Source organism: Drosophila mojavensis, unplaced genomic scaffold (assembly GCF_018153725.1).
Source record: "Drosophila mojavensis isolate 15081-1352.22 unplaced genomic scaffold, ASM1815372v1 contig_36, whole genome shotgun sequence".
Lineage (NCBI taxonomy): Eukaryota > Metazoa > Arthropoda > Insecta > Diptera > Drosophilidae > Drosophila > Drosophila mojavensis.
The window spans coordinates 18,443,527-18,461,825 of NW_025318858.1; the positions used below are offsets into that span (position 1 = coordinate 18,443,527).

Genomic DNA, 18,299 nt, shown 5'->3' on the forward strand with positions numbered 1-18,299 from the left:
GCTTATTTATTTGGCAGTTATCAAAAAGCAAGTAAGTAACTTGATTAGCGTATCGCAGAAGATAACGCAAAAATAAATGTACATACTCCTGCCTATATATGTGCACGTATATGTATATTCATTTTCCGAAATTTTTATGCTCACACGTCCAAGAGGATTTTTTGCAATCGCTGATTGGCATAGTAGATATATTATTTAAAAAGTGAACAACAGTATTACTTTTATTTCGTGAAACTACTTATTATGCCATCCAATTGCAGAAATTTGCAACTCAAACAAACTTCATCAAAAGCAAATTTAAAACTCTGACATCAATCAGTCAGTATTTCAGTTAATTATAAGTCTATCAGACAATCAGTCACTAAATAAATCAGACATTCAAGAGGTCATTCACACTTTCAGTCAATCAATCGATCAGTCAATCAACCAGCTAACCAATCAATCACCTAGCAAATGAAGCAATTAATTAAATATTCATTAAGTCAGCTAGCCAATCAATCATAATACAGCCTAACAGTCAATCAGTTGGCTATACAATCAATCAATCGGTCAGTCAATCAATTGATAGATCAATCAAGCAGAATGCTCTTTCAGTCAATCAAACGTTTTCATCATTAATAAATCAGTTAGTCACTTTTTCAGTCAGTCAAACAATCAATCAGTCAGCGTGTCAGCCTTACAGTCCGCCAGGCAAACAGACAGTCCGTCTTTTATTCCGTCAATCAATTGTTCAATCTCAATTGGCAAAGCCAAACACTTTCGCAAAATACAAATACATTCATTTCCCAATCAGTAATGCCCTAAAAAAAACTTTAGCCCTTCGGCCCAGCTCAGATATGACTCACTTATACTTGGTTTGAGTGGTTAAGCACCTGTTGCCAGTTGAATATATTTCAAGACGTTCAGTTTTACAGTGCTTGGGTCACAGAGCATTCAAAACTTTGCTTTTGTTTAAAGATTCTCGATGGCGTCATGAGTCAAAGTTTACCCGGTGAGCGTCCACTTGCTTTAATTTCCACATTGACAAGTCATCAAGTACTTACGCTACATTTGTAATTTATAAGTATGCTCTACACTTTCTTATACCGTCTCATTATCGCTTGATCGAATCGAAAGTCGCGATGTGTATCCAAAGTACATCATACGATTTCGCAAATATACTTTTTATTGTGAAGCTGAAGAACTTAATTGCCGGCGACTGTTTCCCTTTATGAATGGAACAAATCGCCGAGCTGTGCAAAGTGCAAGCCACAACAAATACTTCTAAGGCGCTGCGCGCTTTCTGGAACACGTAATGCGGAACAGCGTTTGTGCTTGGCATAGTTTGCTCGCTTATCTAAATTGGAGCACCCGCTTAGGTTGTGTAAAATATGCCGTTTTTGATAGTGCGCACTAAAATAGATTCATTCTATGCTTCCTAGTCAGCCTCTGCGAACTGCGAACACTTTGACATTCTCGCCATCAATTTTAAAGCACTTATGTTGTGCAAATATATCCAAACCTTGACACACACAATACTCTAGCAATTTTTGTTTTTTATTTAGTTCTTGGAATGTTGCAAATCGTTCATTTATATGCGTTAGTTGAGTGTACAAAAAATATATAGATATATCAAATATGTGGAAACTATTTATAAGTAAATTAAATATAATTTTATTTTATTTAATTTGTGAATATTTTTTATTGTTATGAATATTATTATATTATTTATTTAGAAATATATATTTTTTAATTATTTTATATAATAATATTCATATTTTTTGCTATTATTATTATTATTTTTTTTTTTTATTAAATATAGTTATTATATTTATAATGCAACATTTCTGAAAAACGATTTTATTTATTTCTATTTGATGATATTTCAGGGTATTTTAAAATGTAATATTTATTGACTATTAATATTAAAAAAGGAAAAAAAATAAACGAAAAATAATTTAAAATAATTATATTCTTAATTTCATTTGATTTGTTTTCTTATACATATATAATAAATGTAGAAACTTAGACTTTGGCGCCTCGAAGTTGCATCGCAGATAAGGCAGCCCTGAGCAGCCGAAGCTTAGTCAGTTCTGAAAGCGTGAATCGATTGCAATTAATGCAGTAAAATATAATATATTATAGAAATATTTCTGTATATTATTCGAGCCCATACAATATGAGTTGTTTGAATGTGTGTTATCTTTTAACATGTTTAAATGCTCATTAGCAAACGCAAAAACAGAAGTTCGATAACGCGTCAGTAACAATGGCAACAACAATATATTTAACACACTCGGCAACTAAACAAAAAATACAACAACAGAAACAACAACAAATACTTGAGCAATATTATAAAACAAAGACAGAAGCAAAAACAACTTCAAAGCTTACAACGACGCGAGTGTCGAACTCGATGACAACAAATCGAATCAAGTGCAAAGACTTTGCCCTATGACTACAGTAACAGAATGCGCGAATCCATTTATATTATATACATACTATACATTGTATGTTTGTGTATGTCATATGGTGTGCATGGGTTAACGAAATCTTTAGTTTCCTTAGGTATTAGTTGTTTCCGAGCACAAAGGCGCACGTTGCCACGAGCTTGGCAAGCTCAATAAAAAATAATAAATAAAAATAAAAAAGAGCACGAAGAAATTAACAAAGATAACGAACGGCAATGTTTCGCTGTTTTCAAAAGCATGAAATTGCCCCAATAACGACGACAACAGGGAACAACTGTTTCACGGTACCTGATAAATTCGATATGCTGAAGCAAACCAGCCAGCGATTTGCAATCATACGAAATCAATTGGTACTTGTGTGGAGTTTATCTTCTGTCCAAGTGCATGCATGCTGTCACCATAACTCAATGCAACTGACCTAAGAGCTACCCTGTGGAATTGTGAGTAGTAGTAGGCTCTGCTGCTTCGTTGTTTTATAAAATGTCAATCGAAAACAAATTTATGCTACTGGAAAAGGGATACCCTGAAGAGGTACCCTTAAAAAGATGTTTAGTATTCATATTGCTTAATTTCAACTCCAATTCACTTCAAGTAGTAGATAGATTGTAGAACCTATTCTCTCCATAAAGTCATTTTTATGATCTCAAAAAAATAAAATAAAATAAAATTTAAAAAAATTATAGCTGTCGTTTCAGGTTGCTTATGAATAAAGCAAAAGTACATCGACTAATGCTGACTTCATAACAGTTGTGCTGTTTAAGTTCTGTTATTTAAATAATTATACATTACGCCGAGATATTATATTTTTAAAAATAATATCATATATAATATTGTATATATGCAAAATATAGTATTGTAGGAAATATGTATATATTTATTTTTATTATTTGCAAAATTTATTTTTAGCATTTGTAACCTTTTTTTATTTTAAAAGCAAAAAAAATTGTATAGGAAATAAAAATACAAATAAAAAAATACTTGTACAATTACTACTTACTATTAAAATATCACAAACAATCTATTTAATAATTGAAACAATATATTATTATTAGTATTTTTTTATTCAATGCTCAAACATACTTTTGTGGGTAATTTCTAATTTAATTACAGCAATTAGCTATAATAATAATTAAATTTAAAATAATAAACAAAATGTGTATTAATTTTTAATTTGTGAATATATTTTAAGTATTTAATAATTAAATGTAACCAATCAGTCAGAACTCTATAAAATAAAATATTTCGCCCATGAGATTATTTCTTTCAGCTGTTTAAGTTCCTTGATATCAATTTATTAACAGTTTATCATAATTTAAGATGGTACAGTAGTAAAAATTTATTGACAAACAAAACATCTTGAATGAACTCCAAATCTGCTCTAACAAACTCCATGATATTTCAATTGTATCCCAATATAGAGTATTATTAGAAATACGGAGATACTACAATTTTTTTTTTTTTTTTTATCGTTGTTTTGGCTGCCGCCTTAGCAGTCGACTGCGCCGCCAACAGCGCCACCGACGCCGGCGTCGCTGCTAAGACACTTGTCGATATTGATAAGGACTATCTAGACAGAATGCAAGCGGGCGCGGCGCGGGTGCACTAGCTGCCTGTCAATTGAACATAAAAATGAAAATAATAAACACAGCGATAATAGCTGAAATTTTCGGCGCTGTGCTATCAGCTAAAGACATTGTGTTTAACTTGGACTTTACTCGCTGGAGAAACAGTAAGTATCCATGTTGTTTCCATGACCAGCGAGTTGGCATCTCCTACGAGCGTGGCCTTTGTTTTTGGTCAACTTGTCACAGTTGAGACCTCGAACGAAGCGGGAAGGGATGGACCGGGCCGGGGCGGGGCTAGGCTAAAGTTCAGGACTGACAACATGTGCTAAATCCAAGCCAGGTCAATGATCACACTGCTCCACAGCGATGATCGCGAAATGACAAGTGTTTGCCCTTTGTCGAGGGCGAGAGCAATACGTGAGTGACAGCTTGCCATGGAGGTGTGGCCCGCGATAAGCGCTGCAGGTTGACTAACTATCGAAGCCCAATACACATACATTTATATATGTATCTCCCTGCATAAAATAAATTTCGATTGAGATTTTCCTAATCTGAAATTGAAGCACCTCGAGTTATGCTCAAGACTTTGACGTCGACGTCGCAGTCAACTATAGCGGCGACGACGACGTCAGCTGCGACAGCAACGGATCGGACGCTGTCTTCGTAATTGTATTTGTGTTTGTATTTGCGATAGCCGCTTGTGTCGATCGTCGCTGCGAAGCTATATATGACTATACACTCACACTCACACACACCCATACATATGAAACATATAGAGAAGTAAACGTTAACTCGCAAGGGTTTTTCAAAAGCAAAATTCAGTTGGTATAAAACACACGAGTCGCGAGGAAGCAGAACCAGAACGCGATTCCATTCCGTTAAAACATCAACAATAACAGAACAAAAGTAAAATACAAAACAAAACAAAAAGTAACGTCGCGTTCGTTGTTGAATATTTCACGCCCATAGGTAAATACGAGGCATGACTTATTACTGAAAATTACTGTCAACATCGAAAGCGCGGATTGCGTTTTGGGCTAATTTTTTCTGCTCACTATTTAAATTAACCATACAAAGTGTAGTTAGCAAATTGTTCCGTGCTCCAAAACTAATTGAAATGCATTTTGAAACACGCAGGCTACCCGGATAGCAAATAAACAACCAACACATACACATTCCACCCACACACACTCAAAATGGCCAACGTGGACATCAGCGAGGAGGCATTCCATCTGCGCATCGGCTACATGAAGCCGGATACCATGGAGATCGCTCGTGCCGAGCTGCGGGAAACCGATGAGCTGAGAGCTGAGTCACTTCAGAAACTGCGCGAATTGCTCAAGGCAACGCCAGAGCTCAACTACAAGGACGACGATGCCTTCCTCTTGATCTTCCTGCGTGTCTGCCATTTCTATCCGGAGAGCGCATTAGAAAAGGTGCGTATTCCAATTCTGAAACTATTTAGCAGTTGGATTTCTATACAAATTATAAAAGTGGCTCAGGAAATGATAATGAAATAGAAAAAGATTCTAAGCCTAATTGAAATGGAAACCAATTGGATCTAAGTTTCCAAGTTCCACATAGAATCAGTGACCATTTTAGTGTTCAAATAGAAATTACTTATAATTGTCAAATGGTGTGTTCCATAATGTGTGAATTTAAATGTGAAAATATTTGACAACAAATCCTCTAAGTTTTTGCAATTCACAGAAATTGTATCAATAAGTATCCAAACAGGATCTGCATATGCTATGCAAATGTTATGCGTATGCTCCATATTCTGTTCCCAAGTGATATGTATCATCTCTTCATATGTGTATCAAATTTATATCACATGCGAATTATATGTGTGTAATGTATATTATATATAATTCGCAAGCGAATAACTTGATATACATAGAATTATGATCCACACGCGATACACACATAGTGCACATATAATCCACAGCTGAAATATATACGATTCACGTTTGAAATGCATATGACTCAGCTATGATATGCAAACTTCCCATATCTAATATCAAACAGGCCCACAAATGCCACAGATTTACTAAATTCCTAAATAAATAGATTATAAATATTTTTTTTTACTAATTTCTAATTAAATAAAAATCCCATGAATCCCCCATACTTCAAAACTTCGCCAAACATTAATAAATATCCTATAAAATAATTTTAAAAATTACAAATAAAACTAAATAAAGTACATATATAGAGTAAATATATATGATAGAAAATAGTAAAAATTTCTTATTTTGTATTTCTTCAGCTAAACCTTAGTTTCTAAAATAAATTTATTAATACTTTTTAAAATGTGCAATCAATACAATCTACATATTACACAATCAATCTAGTTCACAAATTGAACTCCAACCCCACCCACATATCAGTTAATGATTAACAACATCCGATTCGCATCAGCAATCGAGCTCAGAACACAACTAAGGATCGCGTTATCAGTGTTGAGCTAGGCTGGGCTGATATACCTTTTGACCCGCCATAAGACAGCTCGGAGTACAAAGCGGGGTCTACAACCTCAGCTCTGTGTAATCTGAGCGAAAATTGAGCTCCTTAGCTGACTCGAAAAAAAAATGAAAAAAGAAAATGAAAATCAAATGAAATTAACTAAGAATTAGAGAATACTCTTTTAGGTGTATCAAGTTTTTATGACTAAAGCCTTATGTAATATATAAATATATGGATGCTGATAAGGATTGTTTAATCACAGATATGGAATATGAACGAAACTCTCAAACTATATGTTTATACACGATTCGAATTATTTATGCACATTTAAAACTATAAAATAAAGCGTGAATTCCTGAGTGGATAGATGAAAAGATGGCTAAATATTTTCTAACATAAAAATTGAATTTTACCTGTGTTTAAATAAATAGTGAATTTACTCCTCAGTTGATAGCTTTACCTATATATCTAAAAGTCGGGAAATTTGTTTAAAGATAAGGATTACATAGCGTTTATTCCCTAAAAATTAAAATAGGTAGATGAACTTATGGTCATGTATCACATCATATCATATATATCATGTGGCTCCTTCTGTTACACATTTCATGAGCAAGTCTTTATGCCCGAGTCCTAGTCAAGGAATTGCTCCACTTGTCGCTATGCAAGCTAAGCTCTTGGAATGTACGTCATCTATGTTGATTCTCGCATTGATACGATTTGAACCCGCTGACATAAGCAGAAAAAAATTAAACACGAGCGATAAGCAGCTAAAAAGTATTCCTATTTTACATACATGCGTATATACATATGTATGTATGTATGTATGTATGTATATATATTTGTGGTCTAGCATACATAATGCATGCGCGGCTGCTGACCATGACGTGGCGCTAGGCTCTACATTCCGTTGTAAACCGCCCGACACCCACGTCTTATCAGAGCCACGGTGTTTATGGCCGTTCAATGGTCAATGCGAAAGACGTTTGCTATCGGGCCAGCTTGATTGATTAGACACCTGTTGTTGTTCTTCTTCTTCTTGCAGATGAAAAACGTTGCTAGCTTCCGCAAGGAGAACAAAGCTCTGGTGCACGGCCTGCAGGTGAAGGATGTGCAGGAGCGCTTCGTCAAGGGCAGCGTCATCAATGTGCTAAAGAACTGCGACCAGAAGGGCCGACGCGTGCTCATCGTCAACTGCGGCAAGCTCTGGGATCCCAATCTGATACCCAGCGATGAGATGTTCCGCATGCTGTACGTGGTGCACATTGCCGCCCAGCTGGAGGAGGAGACACAGGTGCGCGGAGTCGTCTGCATCATGGACTTTGATGGCCTGGCCATGAAGCAGGTGAAGGCGCTGTCGCCCAGCTTCTCCAAGCGTCTGCTCACCTTCATACAGGAGGCCATGCCGCTGCGCATGAAGGAGGTGCACATTGTCAAGCAACCCTTCATCTTCAACATGGTCTGGACGCTCTTCAAGCCCTTCATCAAGGAGAAGCTGAACAAACGCGTAAGTTGAGCAGTCTCCTCTCTCTCTCAATCTCTCTCTCTCTCTCTCTCTCTCTCTCTCTCTCTCTCAATCTCTCTCTCTCTCTCTCTAATCTCTCACCTTTACTAATCTGCCTCTTTCCTTTCAATTTCAGATGCACTTCCATGGCAGCGACATGAAATCTCTGCACAAGTTCCTCGACCCTTCGGTGCTTCCAGCCAACTACAAGGGCACCAAGCCAGCCATCGACTACGGCGGCCTTGACTGGTTCCCCGCCCTCGAGCAGCAGACCGACTACGTCAACACCTGGAGCGAGATGGGACCCGCCCAGTGGTAGAGCTCTATGAGTCCTTGGGCAGCCAGTCCAAACCTTAGTTAATCCTTGTACTTATAAATATGTTCTTGATTAGTTCTTAGCAATTGACAATAAATTAGTTAACATAATGCCAAAACCCCCAAGTCTCAAATGTGTATTAAAATGAGTTGAAATATGGTTCTATAAAATAGGTCTAGTGTTACCTTGTGTAGAGTTAAGGCACATCTGTGTTGACCTTAATCTGATGTTAATTTTTTTGTAGCATGAAATGAGCTAATTTTACAAGCTAGTCGAAACCCTTTTAAAAGAATATTTAGATCCGGAATGTAGGTAATAATTTTTACACAAGTTGAAATCATTTATGAAACAATATATCAACAATTCCTAATACAGCTAGATTAGAGAAATGTATCTGAAATTTATTAGAGCTCATTATTTTTTCATAGCTAAGAATGCACATTTTAAATGAATGATTTACGAACATAGTTTATTTTGATTCATAGATCCAATCAGAAGCAATATCTTTTTGTGCTTGCAGCAATGTTTGCATGTCTTAAAAAATATAAAAAATAAAATAGATAAGATAGGTTCATGGTGGTTCAAAGCTATTCAAGTTTTCATATCTAGACGATGTCTTCAAGGCTTAGGAGCAGGCGTGGGAGACTACCACAGGTAGTCCCCATAACGTATATTTACTCCTGATCAGGTCAAGCTGAGCCGATTTAGCTCCATCTGTCTGCGTGTCTGTAAGTTCCCCTGATATAGCCCAAGGAGCGCAGTCTGCATCAGCGCAGCTAGCAGAGCGCGTGCTTATGTATGTGTGTGTTAATGTGTGGTTTCTTGTGCATGCAGGAAAGAAGTCTAGACTTATTGGAATATCAGTTCTTCAAAGAGTTAACCCTTGACTAGAGCACTCTTACTTGTTTTGTGTTAAGTAAATTTAGCAGTCGTTCAGATAGATAGATAGATAGATAGCATTAAAAAGTAAATACGTAGTGTACCCCAACATTGAATAGACTAGTATTTGCCATAGATAAAGCTAGACCTAGCCCTACCCCTAGCTAGTTGCATGAAGTCGTAAAGTTATTTAAAACCTACATTTCCATAATTTTTAAATATTCAAACTTCAATTTGACTGAGAAATATTATAAGCTAAATTTAGTTTATGATTCCAAAATTTCAAAGATATTAAGTGTCAAAGAAAATGGCCATAAATATGGTTAGAAATGATGAATGTATGCTTATATATATATATGCATTTATGTATAAATGTATTTGTATATGTATATATATATGTGTATATGTGTGTTTGCTTATAGTTTTTGTGACACTCCGTAATGTATGGGCCTATGTCAGCAACTTTAACTGCATCATGAATCAAGTTCATGACTTTGTCGACTTTAAAACTGTTCAGATGAGTAAACATAAAGCAAATATACAAATATATTAGTATGAAAAAGAAAGAGCAGAAATTGCTTAAGAGAGAAGTACAAAATGTTTAAGGCAAATTATTAACTAGAGATAAGAAAACAATATAATATATGTTGTATGTTATATGTTATATAGATTACAATTATAAAATATTGAAATAATATATATAGAGCGCGAAAGAAAACAGTTGAAGGAGCATAGAGCACAGCCTTTAAAGACAAAGCATTTTACAGACCATTTCCCATGGCCAAAGAGCGAAAATAAAGCACGTATAGAATATAATCGTTCGATTCAAATTGAAGCGCCTTGTTGGTATTTCAGAATAGCAGTCTAAATACATGTGCTTTGTTTATTTAACAGTTTTGGATTTATCAATGTTGTTTAATGATTAACAAAAGATGAAAATTATTATAAAATTAGACCTGTGGGTATGTCTGTTTTAACCGAAATTTTCAATGTTTTCAGCGTAGAAGTGTATGTGTGTAAGTGTTTGTGTATATTGTAGATTGAGTAAAATCATGTACAGAATATTATTTAGTTAACACTATGTCGATATTACACATGGCCAAACTATTTATGTATATATATTCTAAAAGCGCTAAGACTTGAGTGGGTACCAATTTGAGGCCAAACACGCACAGCGCAGGTCGTGGGCAGCAAACCAATTGAAATTTGTACAATACATCAAATATTGTATATTTGTATCTAATATGAAACACAGTGAACAACAGAACTATTCCTCACACTCTGTGGGGTAGGATTACATCGTAAGCTGTTGCGTCTTTTACACTATCATTGCAGCCGGATCCTCCACGAAATCTCTGAAATGTTTGAGCCAAACGGCGGCTACAGCGCCATCGACCACTCTGTGATCGGCGCTCAGCGTGACGGTTAGCATGTTCACCTCCTTGAAACTGGAAACAAGATGGAACAAGATTAGCAACTCATCCATAATCAAATTTATTTCAAAAAACGTACCCCTTGTTGCTGTCCGGATCCAACACAAGCTGTTTCGTTGTTGTGCCAATGGCTAAGATGCAGGATTGAGGAGGGTTGATGACGGCACAGAATTGATTAACACCTGCAAATTACAAATTCATTATAATATATCGTCTTTAGTATTTTATTTAATTCACATGCTTACCAAACATGCCCAAATTGGACACGGAGATGGTGCCGCCCTGGAATTCATGCGGCTGCAGCTTGTTGTCGCGTGCCTTGCCTGCCAGTTCCTTGACATTCTTCGAGATTTCTAGCACTCCCTTGCGGTCAGCGCCAAAGATGATGGGCGTGATGAGTCCCTTATCGGTCGACACTGCGACAGAAACATCCACATCTTCGTATTGCCGGATGAACGTGTCCATCCAAGCGGAGTTCGCTTCAGGCACCTTGCGACAGGCAGTCGCCACGGCCTTGATTATCAAATCGTTGACGGAGACGCGTGCGCCCTCCTTCTCGTACTTCTTATTTATGTGTGCGCGGAACTTCATCAACTACAAATGTGATAAATAATATTTATAAGGGTTTCTTCTAGGAATATATCTCAATGAGAAACAGAAAGGAATAGGCCTAGTGAAGCCTTAGTGCCACAGCAAAAATCTAAGAATTTTACTCAAAATTAAATAATAGACGATCATATCCAAAGAAAGCATACTGTGGCGCCATAATAATTGAACTAACAAATATAATTAACAAATTTAATTTAATTAGCTAAAAGGCAGTTGAGTTTATAAATGTAATAAATAAAGACAATTCAGGTTTACTTCAAACTGAATTGAAAGACAAAAGTTTTAAATGAAACTTTTAAGAAAGGAACTTATTAAAAATCAGGTTTAACACAGGTTCAATTTTGAAATCAACTTTTAAAATTAAGTTTATAAATTGCTAAGCAAACTTTTAAGCTAAAATCTCTATTTTTATAAAAATCGGGAACGGTATTCAAAATTCGAAAAATCTCACGAGCATTTAAGAAAAAAATACTGTCTAACTAATATAAATAAATGTATATATAAATAAACTATCAGAAATATACAATCAATATCTAACATTAGTTGTTTCATTTCCTCCTTCAATCTAGACTAGCATACATAACTGAGCTATAGAAAGTATTGAAATAACTTAATATCAATAGCTAAAATAAAATGAGTCCCTACACACATGTCCTTATCCACATCTATGTATATGCTACCGTTAGTATTTCGCTCACCTTGTCCACCTGGCAATGAACGGTTACGTAGTAGTGAGGCAGATTCTGCTTGGACTCTAGCAGTCGCTTGGCAATGACTGAGCGCATCGTCGTCAATGGGATGTCCTTGAAACGCGCATCGGACTTGGGGGCTGGTTTGGGTGCGGGCTTTGGTGGCGGTGCGGCTGCAAGATCACCAGATTTAAGTGAGCCATGGACGCCGGTACCTTTGCCTGTACAAAAGGCCAGGATTAGTAACGGAACAGAACAGCACGAGCAGAGATTTGGATTGGGTTAGTGGAGCATGAGGCAAGCATGCACACAGTGGGCAAATTGGGTTCATTGTGTACAACCTTGCAGACGGAGCTGTTTTGTTTCCGCTAACTTCTTGGCCATGGGGCTGGCGTAGACACGACCGCCGCTTGGTGCTGCAGCCGGCGCGGGGGCTGCTGCTGGCGCGGCTGCTGGTGGTGGTGATGGTGCGGCAGCTGGGGCTGGGGCTGGGGCTGGTGCTGCTGGAGCTGGAGCTGCTGCTGGTGGTGGTGGTGGTGGTGGTGGGGGTGCTGGTGCGGCAGCTGCGGGCGCAGCGGGGCCACCACTGTCAACGAAATCCTTGAAAGCAGCAATGCTGCCCTCATCGGGAACAATGATGCACACCAGCTTGCCAACTGGCACATCCTTTGTCCCACCAGGCACCACAATCTTGGCCAGATAGCCCTCCTCGGGCGTCTCGAAACCCATGGTAGCTTTATCTGTTTCAATTTCGCACAGCAGATCACCTGGATGAATGTAAAAATAAATAAATAAATATAAATCATACCATCAATACTATATCACTCATAATGGTAAACTGTTCGACATACCCTCGTTCAGCTTGTCGCCTTCTTTCTTTTCCCAGCCCACTATCGAGCCACGGTCCATGGTTGGTGACAGTGCTGGCAGCGGCACGCGTATATGATCCGGCAGATCGGCGTAGGCGCGGGCAAAGTTGTAGCTCCATGTCGGCAGTAGATGGCTTCGACTGAGGATCGGTTTTCTATGCAGTGACGACCTATGGCGAGGACAGATTCGGGTTAATTCGCTTGAATCGATTGACAGCTGGCAGTCAGCTGATTGTTGTTATCGATAACACACAGGCACACGAAATGTAAACAATTGCTTGCTGTTGGCAAATGCCAATCAGAAATGTTGTTTGAGCATTTACGGTAAGTGCTTATCAGTGGCGATTAGCTTGGGTCATCATCATGCGGCGCTCATTTGAGTGTCACGCACTGGATGCACGCACACATGTGTACAGATGCACGCGCGCGCACACACATACAGAAATTGGCAATTGGCACCCGCCGCCCCTCACAGCCCGCCCACTGGGCTGCATATGCAATATTACACAACAGACTTTCTAACCTCAACCAACAGTTGAGGCAGCCTTTTACCTGATTGGCAGCTGATGGCCAGCAGTGCTCAAGGCCCGGACTCCATAGTTCGAACCATATCGCACCGGTCGAGCTCGGAGTAAGATGAGTCGCAAGGCGCCCAATTCGTTTCGTGTTGCAGCGATAGTGCGTAGCATTGTCCTTATTGGATGTGGGCCGACGTTTTTGATTTTCGCTTCAACTTCAACGCGAAACTACTTATTGGCTACTAACGTATTGAATCGAGCAGTATGCTATAGGTTCTAATAATTTAGAGGAAAGAAACAAGTCGAATTTATAGTCGAAAATTTTTAACGCAAAACCACCAGCCGACCTTATTCAACGCCACTAGGTCACAACTTGCTAAGACGACTCTGTTTTGGATTTTGTACGCAGCCCTGCTGTCTGATTAACATTGATTGTTTACTCTTATCAGAAATGCGCTGCCCATTTTACAGAAATCTGTTAAGGAATTCCTAACAAATGTCTATGACTCCACACTAAACATATTTGCTCCTCATGAGTGCAGTCGATATCGATGAACAAATTGACAAGACGCAGTTGTTGTATTCGTCTATATTATATACATCTATATAATATATAGATTTTGAAGTTCCTAAGACACTAGCAACTATTCTCTTATTTAATTTTGATCACCATAAATCTTATTTAACAATTGAAAAAACACATGAATGTGCATCTGTTTATCGATGTCTGAAATTACAGTGGAAAAGATGCTTTTTAATAAGCGTACTTAACAGAACCATTTTCCAGTTAACAGTTGTTTATACTATTTGTTGCATTTTCATTTTCAAAATGTTTATAACACTTCACTTGAGAATTCGATACCAATTGTATTTATAAAAAAAAACCCGAAGCAATATTTCCATACCGCAGCGCTGCCACCTGTACCACCAGCAAGTAGCAAAAACATATGATAGAAGGAAAACAAGTTGCAAGTTCTGTTTTAAGTATTTATTGCAAAAGTTACATTTTTAGACATAATATTCTAGGGGTTCCACGGGCCGAAACAGCAACTGCAAATCACCGCATATTGAGTGTACTTCAACATGTGCCGGGTTTCCACTGACACCAGAGCACCTGATGAAGTACAATAGACATGGGGGAGACACAAGTAGATTGCCATCTGGCGTAGAATGCTAGAATTGCTAGCAGAGCGTTGAATGCGTCTAGCCACCACGCGCGCTACTTCAGGTACCTGACTGTGAGATAATCGAAACCAGCCCCGGTCACTGATTAGCGCGCACGGTAAAAGACGGACGGGCGCAGCGGACCAAGATAAGCCCAGCCAACAGATGTTGCCAACTGGTTCGGAGTAACTGCTGCCGCTGCTGCTGTTGCTGCTGCTCCTAAAGCCACGCAGGAAACGACCTTGCGCGCTGTGTCCATGTCGAGCTTTAAGGTTAACGATCTCTCTGTACGTGTGGCTGTTCGTGCGACGACGCCGATGACTTCATTCCAAACTCACACGCACATAAACGAGTACATGTATATATGCAGATATATACATATGTACGTATGGCCTATTATGTGTAAGCTTTTTGAGCTGAAGCTTTGTCGCGCCGCAGACATCGCTTTAACCTCGCCATTCTTATGGCAGCCTGTGAGAAATTGCTGCTTGACGCAGATTTATGCAATAACAGTACGAAATTAGTCATATGTTTTTTCTTCATTACACACCTCGTTCTGCCTGACCATACGTTCGCAAGTACACACACATCGATACGTACTTATGGCTACATAGTCCATACTCCATCGAATCGGATGTGACGTCATCGGAGGCAAAATGCGAAAGTAAAATTTTTTTCGCTTGCAGCAACAGTTAGTCGCTGTCATAATCGCAGCCAGGGACCGACCCTTGATATTCTATATTTGAAACGCTGTAAAGAAAAACCAAAGCTGAAAAGAAAAATTCGATATAGAGAGAGAAACGACAGAAAAGAACCGGCGTTTCGCTGCTCTCGCGCTCTCTTTCTGTTACTAAGCGCAGCAACGGTACGTGCGTGATCACCGACAAACACTCTCGCACACGCGCACATACGGCCTGGCAAGTTTTGTGGCGCAGCCGAGGCACACACGTGCCTCACTACATTCGCGAATTCTCTCGTACATATGCATGTATATGCACTAACACCAACACGCTAACAGCTAACTGCAGAGACAGAGGGCATAAAATCGAATTTGCAAACGCGTTCAAAGTATTTCGCCTCTTTCTCTTGATTGTCCTCTCTCGCTCTTTCTCTCACTCTCTGCGTCTTGTCTTTCGCACACCGTTCGCCAAAAAGGAATTGCTAGCAGCTACACTTTTGTATTTTACAACAGATCATAAACTTTAAGCCTCTCGCGCAGATTGTGGTATAATGAACTTGGACTTGCTGCCGCTCAAGTCTCTGTATATGTATGCGTGTGCTCGTGCCTGTACGAGTGTATGTGTATGTGTGCGTGATGTGTCACGGCGGCTGCTGTTGCCGCTGCTGCTGCGATCGCGAGCAACTTTTGACTGCCGCGCGTTGTGAATAATTGCAAATTTTGTTCGAATGTCGTTTTGTCGTGCCCAGCCGAGCATGTGTTAGTGTGTGAGTGAGGCATTTAATTGTATATGTATGTATGTACATGTGTATATAGCAATGGCGACGACTTCGAGGCTGCCATATGTATGTACATATCTGCCAGGCTATATACGTATGTATGTATGTATATAAAATAAGCAGCAGGCTAGCAGACATGACTGCTTTATATGCCATATATATATATATATGCATATACATATTTATGTAAATGTGGTTGTGTGCTTTGCTTGGGTGGGGCATTCCTAACCTCAAATAGTAACAATGCGCCGATGACTGCCGAGTGCAGTAGTCTATCTGTCTGTGTGTGGGTGCTGCCTGCGCCTCTCTTTCTCTCTCCCACTGCCTTTCTTCATTTGCAAGCACATGCTTTTCAAATGAGCACGCCCTTAACCCTGAGTTGGAGTTTGCCATCAAATATCTTGCAAATGTGATCAGACACTCACGCACACACACGCATACAAAATTAAACCATTTGTTTGTGTGTACGTAACGTCGTCGTGGGTCTGGGCAACATTTTTGTCTAAAATTAATATTTGGGCGACAAAAATTTCTGCGGCTGTTCGTGTTTCTATGTTGGTGTAGCTTTGTCTCTCGGTTTTCGTGCGTGCTCTGTAGCCAAACGAAATTTGGAAATATGTAAAATCTACAATGTGTGTAGAATCATGTGGTCGTCCGTAGCTTCAAACAATTTTGCAGCTATTTGCGTCACTCTTTCGCCGCTGCTGTCGGCGAGAATCGTTGAGAATTGCTTCGTCTCTCTACATGAAAGTTTTGTCTGTGTGCGTACCGAAAATTTGTTGTGTGGTTTGTTGTTGTTGCTGCTGCCGCTGCTGGTGCCTTGTGATATCAAAACGCTAAAAATAAACCCAACCTCAACTACAAATTTTGTTCAAGTCTTCTTTTATAACGAGCATTTGGTCGCTTTTGACCTGCGTTAATTCCGTTCTCGACTGCCAGAAAAACCCAGAAGCAATTACGCGTCGATGACGCTGTCACCCGCCCGCCAATCCGGCAATCTGCCAATCCGCTCAAGCATTGAATTTCACAATATGTTCTGTGTCCGTTTTTTCTCCGTTGCTTTTTTTTTAACTGGTCTTATACATATTTCGTTCACAGTAAACTTCCGTTGCACTTGGATTGCGTCTATTTGGCCGCCTGGCTGGCTGAGCTTTTTTTTCTTTCTTTGTTGCTTTAATTATTGTTCACACACACGCGCGCTGCAAAGTTTAACTTTAATTTCTTTTCGTTGTTCATCGCTCATTGCACACACTCGCATAAGCACAAGCACAGACCCACTCACACAATTACACACACACAGCGAGAGTAGAGACACAATCGGCCACTTGATGTGCAAATGGCCGACTGTGTGGCCGCCTAGAAGCGCTCTGGCCTTTTATTTTATTTGGTTCTGATTTTGACTTTGCCTTTTGCTTTTTGCTACTTGCTACTATTTTGCCAGCTCTCTGTCGATTGAGCGAAAGCAAAGCGAAGCGAAGCGAACCGCGCACGCCGGCTGTTGGTGATCAAATGCTCAATGTTGCTGCTTAATCAAAAGCCGAATGCGCGAATTTTATTTCGCATTGCCACAAAGTCGACGTCGCTGCCGGCTGTCGCAGTCACTGCCTCTGCCAGCGTCGTCAGCTGGCTGAGTGTGCATGTGAATGTGTGTGTCTGCAACAAACGCTAACGCACACACACACACACATTAGCAAAAGCAAAGGCAGCACCAGCAACAGCAGCAGCCGTATGTGTTGCCGTTTCTTTCGCTTCCTGCTTCCTACACCGCGCTTTCCGCTTACCAATACATACGCACACGCACGAGCATACATATATTGCATATACGTTTTGCCCAGTTCTCACTCACGGGTTCCTTTGTTATAAAAGTGGCAGGCACCACCAGCCAGCAGACTGCAACAAAAAGCACGCACAGTGGGCATAACTAAGATTTAATCCCTTCACTTTACAGAAATGTGTATACACACATCTGTGCTGTAATTAATTGTAATTGATATATTACTTTATAAAACATGTGTTGCACTCACTTCCAAGTTACCTACCTCTATTTAGAAACAGCTGTTTAATATAAATAGTGAAAGAAAAACAACAGCTGTATTACACTGAACTTTTTAATTGTCATTATTAGGCTGTTTTTACTTGTTGAAAAGCAGAATTATATAATGTACAAATGTTGTATGATGGCCTGATTAAGCAAGTCGTTATTTGCATTTCACGATTTGAGCAATTCGCTAATGAGTTAATCTATATGGTTATTCAAATAAATCCGAGAGAATTTGATATCAGAAAAGCTATCACTAAGATGAACATTTAATCATATAGTTTTTGCTGGACGAAAAATTTTTATGTTAATATATCCTGACATAAAAGATCTGGTATAGCCAC

At 39.0% G+C, this 18,299-nt stretch overlaps 2 protein-coding genes across 3 annotated transcripts; one reads left to right on the top strand and one right to left on the bottom strand.

Moving 5' to 3' along the window:
* Positions 1-4,829: 4,829 nt before the first annotated feature.
* LOC6577231 (alpha-tocopherol transfer protein-like) lies at positions 4,830-8,423 on the top strand. Its single transcript, XM_002003164.4, has 4 exons — positions 4,830-4,984; positions 5,153-5,451; positions 7,524-7,985; positions 8,119-8,423. Exons 2-4 carry the CDS (start codon positions 5,212-5,214, stop codon positions 8,299-8,301), a joined length of 885 nt encoding a protein of 294 aa, XP_002003200.1. The 5' UTR covers positions 4,830-4,984; positions 5,153-5,211; the 3' UTR covers positions 8,302-8,423.
* Positions 8,424-10,046: 1,623 nt separating this feature from the next.
* On the bottom strand, positions 10,047-13,732 carry LOC6577232 (dihydrolipoyllysine-residue acetyltransferase component of pyruvate dehydrogenase complex, mitochondrial). Of its 2 annotated transcripts, XM_002003165.4 has the most exons (8): positions 13,643-13,732; positions 13,330-13,571; positions 12,760-12,947; positions 12,250-12,675; positions 11,918-12,129; positions 10,856-11,204; positions 10,690-10,792; positions 10,047-10,625 (listed from the first exon to the last, which is right to left on the bottom strand). In XM_002003165.4, exons 2-8 carry the CDS (start codon positions 13,464-13,466, stop codon positions 10,496-10,498), a joined length of 1,545 nt encoding a protein of 514 aa, XP_002003201.1. In that variant the 5' UTR covers positions 13,467-13,571; positions 13,643-13,732; the 3' UTR covers positions 10,047-10,495. The 2 variants fall into 2 exon arrangements, with proteins under 2 accessions (XP_002003201.1, XP_015021054.1); XM_015165568.3 differs by having other exon boundaries at positions 11,918-12,081; positions 13,330-13,682.
* Between the last annotated feature and the right edge of the window lie 4,567 nt (positions 13,733-18,299).